The 8704-nt window shown below is 35.1% G+C and overlaps 1 protein-coding gene across 2 annotated transcripts; it reads right to left on the bottom strand.

The window, feature by feature from the left end:
• Positions 1 to 2542: 2542 nt before the first annotated feature.
• STOMAGEN (stomagen) lies at positions 2543 to 3427 on the bottom strand. 2 transcript variants are annotated; one of them, XM_059578690.2, is made up of 3 exons: positions 3238 to 3427; positions 2971 to 3050; positions 2543 to 2880 (listed from the first exon to the last, which is right to left on the bottom strand). In XM_059578690.2, exons 1-3 carry the CDS (start codon positions 3308 to 3310, stop codon positions 2698 to 2700), a joined length of 336 nt encoding a protein of 111 aa, XP_059434673.1. In that variant the 5' UTR covers positions 3311 to 3427; the 3' UTR covers positions 2543 to 2697. The 2 variants fall into 2 exon arrangements, with proteins under 2 accessions (XP_059434673.1, XP_088370032.1); XM_088513906.1 differs by lacking the exon at positions 3238 to 3427 and having other exon boundaries at positions 2971 to 3227.
• Positions 3428 to 8704: the final 5277 nt, after the last annotated feature.

Genomic DNA, 8704 nt, shown 5'->3' with positions numbered 1-8704 from the left:
ATCTTTGTATCCTTTCAAATGTGAAGTAACTTTTAAAATCATCAATATATCAAAATTCAATAGTGATTTAAAAAATCATGACAAAAAAAAAAAAAAAAAAACTCGCCAAAATTTCTCACATTGCATTAATACATGACTCTACCTTAACCCAACCGAAACAGATCATCTCCTATTAATTTTAAGTGAAAGGCAAGTTTATTATTTCACCTGTTTTTATTTTTAACAGTTTTACTCCACTTAGAAAAAACCGGCTCTTCTCCTATTAAAATCAACAGAAAAGAATCTAAATACATACCCAACAAATAGTTTGTGCTGTTTTATTATTAATCAAATTATGTTTACGGGTTCACAAGAGGTAGTTTAATCGGCTGTGATCACACTTAATAAAGCAGAAGTTACTAGTTTGAATTTCTTTCCCCCTCTTGTGCGGACATGTCCAAAATATATATATGTTTACAAAATGCACTTTTCTACTGTCGATATGTGCCTTTTTTTTTCTTTTTTTACTCAGTTATACTATTTTAATTAAATTGTCTGCACACTGCACTTGCAATTATATAATAATTTTTTTTTTTAAGAAAAAAAAAAAATCAAATTGTTGCCAACACATGTGAATCATGTAAGTATGTAAGGCTACATGAATTCTCGAAAGACCCAAGTGAATTGATGGGTGCAGGCTATTTAATGCGGGAAACCTCAAGAAGCATCGTATGCGCCACTCTTCCCGGGAAACAAACACCTCCTGGCACGGATATGCTTGCCCATTCAATATTTATTTATTCATTTATTATGGAATTTTTAATTATTTTTTTCTTGTAGGCGAAGAATATTCGATCTGTAGAAAAAGAAGAGCGTGGGTTGGGGAGGTGAGTGCAATTAAACGTGAAAAAAGTTGCAGTGGCTACTTGTCTTGTCTTACACTGAAAATGGGACCTCAATGGACCATGGACCATGGACCATGAACCATGGACCATACTCCTATTTAAATTCAGTTTGCCATTATGTGTATATCAAACTTACCCATGTGATCCCTTGCTTGCTTTTGTCTACATTTTGGGACCACTTCAGTGCCCATGTGCCCACTTGCACAACCCTCATATTCCCAAACACAAACCCACCTTTCTGTTTTTTTACTGCTTTATATATATACTGCCTCAAATATACCAAGAAAAATGGGTAAGCGAAAAAATGACACCATCATCGAGCAGAATACAAAAAGAAAGAATGGTTTATCGATCAGAGGGACTCACAACAGTATCACATACAGACAATTGTTGAAATATCAACCTACAATTAATGCCAAAAATAACTCCTAGTCAGGGACGGGGTGGACCATATAGGCCATGACCACTCCCAACTCGTAAGGAAGAAAAAAAATTGAAGGTAAAAAAAATAATTTATAAGGTGTATATATATATATATATCGGCCCCTAGCAACACAATTTATTGGCCCTTGGCCTCTGCCTATACTAAACTCTGCCTCCGTCCCTGCTCCTAATCATTAAGTTTGCGTGTTGTGTTGTCTACACGAGAAATGTTACATGTATTTTTAAGTATTTACTCTCTAATGTGGTAGTAAAAATCACAATTGATGTGAAATATGCAGATTAATTCGTCCAAATTGTAATAGTAATTTCCATTGCTATACCAGAAAGTAAACACTTAAAAGTATGTATAACATTTCTCTCTCTCTCGAAATATTTACTTGTGCTTCATTTCATTTTCAAAATTTTGACAACATAAACAATGGGCTAAGAACGTGCTTGAGTTTAGTTGGCTTTTCTCTCCAAGTAATAACGTGGAAGTGGAATCGAAAATTACTTCCACTTTGGCTTTGGGGTTAAACTTATCGAACAATGGAAACTTACTGAAAACAACAAGAAGATAAAATCACTTATCATGGAAGCAATAAATTATTGGGAAAAGTACACTTAATTCAATTTTTAACGCTTTTACAATCATCTCCCTAAACTTTAAAAATTCTCAATTTAGTATTTCCCACTTAAAAAATTTTACACTATCACCCTTCTGTTTGATATTTTGTTAAATCCTAAGAATTTTAAAAATCCTATCAGGGGTATGAAAGACATTTCAACTATACTCTGTTTGATTTAATCTCAAAACTTAATAATAAGGGTGACATTGCAAACTTTTTAAAGTTTGATACTCTAAATTGAGAGTATTTAAAATTTAGGGGAACGATTGCAAAAGCATTGAGAGTTTAGAAAAATTAAGTCAAGTTTTCCTTAAATTAATTACCAAAAAAGTAAATCATCTCAGAAAGTAGGGTAGGATTTAGATATTCTTGAACTTGATGCTTGGTTTGTGTTATGCAAAGTCACAAGGAGGGTTTGGCATCTTAATCAAAAAATAAGTAAAGACAAGAAAACAAAGAATAAGAAGAAGAATTCCTTCTATAAAGAAAATAAAACCTCTCCATGAATTTAATCATTTTAATTTATATTAATTATCGCCTATTTCAAAAGTCTAAACTATTAAAAATAAACGAATTAAATCATTCTAATCTATATTCTAACAATAATTAATCAACGAATTCATTCAAAACTCAAAAAGGGCACCACAACAACTGCATTTAACCAAAAAAAAATGTTTAGAAGGTAGGGAGAAAAAGGGAAAAGTTGAGCTCTTTCTGTGCTGGTAATCGACATGAAAATGAGAGACATAATACAAGGTAGATTACCTATGACAAACACATTTGTAGTGGTATGCGCTATTAATCGGGTCGTTTCCCTCCACCGGCACTTGCTCGGCTCTGCACCGGAACTTGCAACCTCTACATTCATTGTAAGTACACGTAGGCGCCGTCGATCCTATCATCAATCTCCTCGAGTTTCTCCTCTTCATTCTTTCATTGCCACCCTATATATATATATATTATCATGTCGGAATTAATAGGCAAAAAAAAAAAAAAAAAGTTTATCATACTCAGATGTTGTTGTAATCTCTCACCTGCAAATACATTTCTTTTTGTGCGTGTGGTGATGAATGGAAAGCACTTGGACGATGAGTTTCTGAATGGTTTGTAGATCCTGCATGCAACCAAGAACACCAGAAGAATGAAGAGTTTTTAGGAGGAGGGATTGCTTTATTATCTCGGAATATTATAGTAAGTGCAAGAAAGGAAAACCATTGCATGCAGTAGGCAAAAAAGCTCTGTAGAAATAGTAGATTGGTGAAGAGAAAACTGTGGGAAAAAAGATAGTAGCTGATGAGGACCTTGTATAACATATGCTGCTAGGATTAAGGTCAAGAAAAACAACAGTAAGTTGCATAGTTTAATGTTGGACATTTTTTTTCCCCTTGGTATTGGAATAAATTTGAAGGAGATGAATTGGTGGTCAGTATACTTGAAGGATAAATATGAGAGAGAGACAGAGAGAGACAGAGAGACAGAGAGAGGGAGAGATGTGTGGTCAATTAATGGCCATAAGAGATGGACTGGCAAAATTTGCAGTGACTCAGAGGAGCACATTAAGAGGTCCCCAACTGAGAGATTGCCTATTGTGGCTAACTCATGAACTTGTATATTAGTTAACATAATTACTAAAATGCCCACATAGTTTTCAACATTTTATGTGTGAACATTACATTCATAAGGGTTAAAAGGGGATTTCAAGTAAGAGAATCATTTGAAGAGACAACTAAGCAGATTGCATTGCAGGGGTTACAGGAATTGTAGTGTCCTGTGGGATTCCTCGAAAGAAATCTGGCCTGAATTTGGTGAAAATTATGAGAAGGCAGATTCTTTCTTGAATAGAATGTGGTCAATGGACCTTCAATGCAAATCCCACCACTAAAATATTTGTACAAATTTCAGAGAACAAATTCTCAAATATGTTTCTTGTGACTTAGGAAATGATGTTTGATCAGGATTTTGTTTCCCACATGTTGCTATTTTTACATTGATGTGCCGGGAGGAGTTTGATACGGGGGAGATGTGCCATGTTGTTTGTGCAGTCAGTACACTTAACCGCCTCCCAATAATCTGATTGAGGATAACATATGCAGGAAATTCACAGGGTATGCCGGCGGTTGGCAATCCAATGCCAATCCTTCCCCTTATTGTGCTAGATTCAAATACCCTTTTCTTCACTAGAAAAAATTAAGGCTTTTGTAACGTGTCTACAGTATTTTGGTTTTCAAAGTGTCATCAAATGGTAACGTGCCAAAGAGTAAAACGTCACTAAAAAATTTAGTGACTTGTCAGTGTTCGTTCACACGTCACTAAACATTCACACGTCACTAATTGAATTTTAATTTTTTCTTCTTTATAAAAGAAAGAGGAAAAAAAATTTAAAATTAAAATTTAATTAGTGATTAGTGACTAGTGACGTCACTAATTGAATTTTTTTATTATTTTTTTTCTTAGAGAAAAAAAATTTTAAAATTTAATTAGTGATGAGTTACTGTTCACACATCGCTAACTCTCTCCCTTTTGCTCACACCTCCCTCTTTTTTTGGCCCTTTTTTCTTTCTTCTTTCTTCCTTTCTATTCACGCACACAACAAGAGAGAGACAGAGATTCATGAAACCCACTTTCTTCTCTTCTTTTCCTCTTTTCCCTAAACCACTTTCTTCTCTTCTTTCCTGAAACCCACTCCTCTTTTCCTTTTCTTTTCTTTTCCTTCTCTCTTCTTTGTTATAGAAGAACCCAGATCGTCTTCTCGTCTCGATCTGCTTCCCTCATATCTTCTTCTTCTCGTCTTCCTCTCTCTCTCTCTTGCTGCTGTTTTGTGTTCACAGAGGAACCCAGATCGATCGCTTACCTTCAAGAAACAAAACGCAAAACGCCTTGTGAAAAGAAAAGAAAACGTGAGGAAAAAAGTGAGAAGATGAAGATGAAGATTTCAGAGGAAACGTGAGGAAACAAAACACAGAGGAACCTAGGTGTGACAGTGTTGAGTTGGTAGTGTGGAAGATGAAGATTTCAGCTGGTAGTGTGGAAAATAAATAAATAAATAAATAAATAATCTGAGGGAGAAGAAAATTATGAAGAATGAAAAAAATGGAAAATAAATTAAATTAATAAATGGAACAGTGCCACACGTCACTAACCCCCAATGTAAATTGGCGGGTCACTATAAGACGTACATTATTAGTAGCGTGGGCCACTCGAGGTCGGACTCAGCCGGACTTCTAGTTATGAACGGTAGCGTACAATGGTCGGAGCATCGGCATTATATTATAGGTTCCTCATGAGCATCAACCTTGTTGAAAATGGGTAATATATCAGGTAGACCATATAGTTTGAACTATGATTTAATTCTTATAATGCATATACTTTGTAAGCTTCCAACAATAACATGTCAGTTGTATCATAGTCCCTTAGCAATAGCACTTGAACTGGATCTCAAGCTTTCATTGGTATTATTCAATGGAATTATGATTATCCAATGGTCGTATAGCAACAATCCCTTAAGCTATTATTGTTATGGCTCAATGAGATTGTGGTCGTCTAGCGGCCTTTACGATTGTGCGGCAACAATCCCTTAGGAATAATATATATTGCATCAATGATAAACTGTCACATTATAATGGTGTACGTGATTTATCAACAATTGAGTTCATCATTCAAATGACATGTACATACTGTGCATTTTTACTCACTAAGTCGTTGGACTTATCCTTGTATTCTTTCCCTTTCATTATGTACAACTACGCTGTTTAGTTAGCTTAGCTTATGATGGATCCGAAGAGACACCTAGTCATTATGACGGACTTGGACCCTGTTTGGTTCAAGTCAATGTGGGATGCCGACGAATCTGCTCGTCTAGAGTTGCTCCAGATCATCTTTATACTTTATTTAGTTAAACGTTGGCCTTAGTTTATTTAGAAAAACTATTCCTATTATGTATTATATTTGGAGACCGGTCTCTGACCGATACATTTGGATATCTATCTATGTTATGATGCTTTCAGTTTTGCTTTGGTTATTATGATTGTGGTTTAAATAATTGCTATCTCTGTCCCTTAGTTAAAAGTTTTCCACAACAGTCTCTCTTTGGAGAGGATGAGATCTGAGTCTTGTTTCGAGAGAAATAAGGCTGAGATGTGAACCATGAAGTCAATTACTAGTTAATTGATTTTTCTCGGGCATTACATGGGGGACATGTGAAGCTCATCGTTGTGCAATTATGTCAAGCAGGACTTTCAAGGTGGGGGGAATCGATGGTCTGTCGGCTACTGTAGATGTAATGTCCCAAATAATAATAATAAAACAAATGGATTTATCTATATTATTCATATTTTATAAAACACTCGTAATTTAAGAAGGGGTCTAAATCATTTTATGTGAAAATCCAAAATCAATTTTGGATTATTTTAATTCTGGTCGAATGTTTGAAGCTCCCTTAAAACATTTGACGAAACCCTGGACTCGAACGTTTGAGGATTCCTTGGAAGGTTTGATAAAAACCCTAGAACCGTTAGTAAAACAGTACACTGAATGTTCGAAGGTAGTACACCAAATGTTCGATGAAGCCTGAAAAATAAATTTAACCTATTAGCCACCTCATCAAGCCTTATCCACTCCACCTACTCCTATAAAAAAGCAACCCCCATGACCCTTCATACCTCATTCATCCCCATGCACCTCACCCATAGTGAGATTAGGAGATTCTAGGGAGAGAATGAAGTGAACCGTGAACCATCCATGAGATTTACCATGATTTTTACAAGTCTTAAGTATGACATAATGCATTTATAATTTATTTTTCTTAAAGTAAACAATTTTCCCAAAAGTTATGAACTTACTATTGTTTTTCAAGATTTATCACGTTAATATAGTATAACATGTGTTTTATTAAGTTGTTACAAACTTTGGTTAAGGTAGGATACGTGTTAGGTAGGAGTTTTAGAGTTGTGCAAGCATTCTAGTGCCCATCGAATGTTCCATGGCATCTGGTCAAACATTCAACTATTGTATACCGAATGTTTGATATCGAGGCCTGTAACATTCTAGTGAAATCAATTATCTAATAATTGCCTCAATAGTTCGCCTCACAGCCTTATTCCACCAGGAACAAGACTCATGGATTTCATTATCTCCGAAAAGAGTTTACAGCGGAAGACTTTTCACTAAAAGACAGAGATAACTACAATTTAAATTCATAATAAAAAATAACCAGAGTGAAACTTAAAGTATCATGACATATATAGACCACCAAATGCCGAGGTGAAAGACTAGTCATTCAAATATATCACATACCAGAACTAATTGTTCCGATCATAACTAAAGCCTACACTTAACAAGATACAATATAAAGATAATCTTGATCATATCCTAATGAGTAGCTCCATCAACGTCCCACGCGGACTTGAGCTACACAGGGTCAAAGTCCTCAAAAAATGATTTGGATCAAGTCCTTCACAATGATCGGATGCCTCTTGAAATCCATCTTTAGCTAAGCTATCTATAACAACATATAATACATATAAGGAAAAAATAAAATAAAATAAAATAGTAAGTCCGACGACTTAGTGAGTATAAATGCACATGATGTACATGTCATTAAATGATGAATTCAGTTTTTTTTTAATCACATGCGACATTATGAGGTAATAGTTATCATATGATCATGGATGCAATATAGATATAGTACATGCTATAGTTATGATGGTCATGTCATAGTTCAACTTCATATGGTATACCCAAGATATAACCTTTTCTTAGTAGGGTTGGCACTATCCCAAAGGACCTGTAAATAGGAGTGGCAAAACGGGTTGGTGGGTCAACTCGAACCTGACCTGCTTGACCTGTCATCCGTTTAGCCTCAACCCGAACACGACCCATTTAGATAAATGGGTCAAACAGCAAAACCCAAACACGACACTGTAAATTATCGGGTAACCTGACACGACCCCGTTTGACACATTGAAAAGAACGAGTTGTATCGGGTTGACCCGACCCGACCATTTTGAAGGAAAAATGTTGATAATTGGCATTTAATAAGAATATTCACAATGTGATAAAAACACAATAGGTTTAATTTTCTATTAGATTACCAAATGCATTCAATAAAAGCCTTCACAAAGATTAGCAAATTTTCAACTCTATTATAGCAAGTAGCAAATTTTAAACTATAAAGTTTACATGGTAAATGCTTTGGGAGTTGTCTCTAATAAGTTTAATAAATAGCAAATAGCAACTCCATCTCTTGGAATTAAACCCATAACACCAAATCACTTACCAAGTAAGATGGAACCATATTAAGAAAAAAATAGCCCAAGAGAGCTAGCAAAAACAAAGTAACAAAGAAAAAAGAAACAAATGGTTTTTTTTTTCACTTTTTTTTTTTTTTTTTTTTTTTTTTTAAAAAAGCCGGTTACCTGCGGGTCAAGTGGGTTGACCCACCTGACACAAAAATTAACAGGTTGACCCGTTTATGACCCAAACCCTGTAACTTCGTGTCGGGTTCGTGGATCGTGTCCAAATTGCCACCCCTACCTGTAACATAATATCGGTGCTCTAGATATTAGACGTTATTGTCCATAACACTAGCCACCTGATTGAGTCCGATATCAGGTAGCCCACGCTACTAATGATATATGTCTTATAGTGACACACCAATCAAACATAATTGCGCCGGTCACGAACAACCATTAGATCTAACGCTCATATAAATACACACATTTTGACATAACCTATGATGTATGGAACTTGTTTTACCCTCAAAAGAATGAT

This window comes from Corylus avellana, chromosome 2 (assembly GCF_965113065.1).
Source record: "Corylus avellana chromosome 2, dhCorAvel1.hap1.2, whole genome shotgun sequence".
Lineage (NCBI taxonomy): Eukaryota > Viridiplantae > Streptophyta > Magnoliopsida > Fagales > Betulaceae > Corylus > Corylus avellana.
This window is presented reverse-complemented; position numbering and strand designations above follow the sequence as displayed.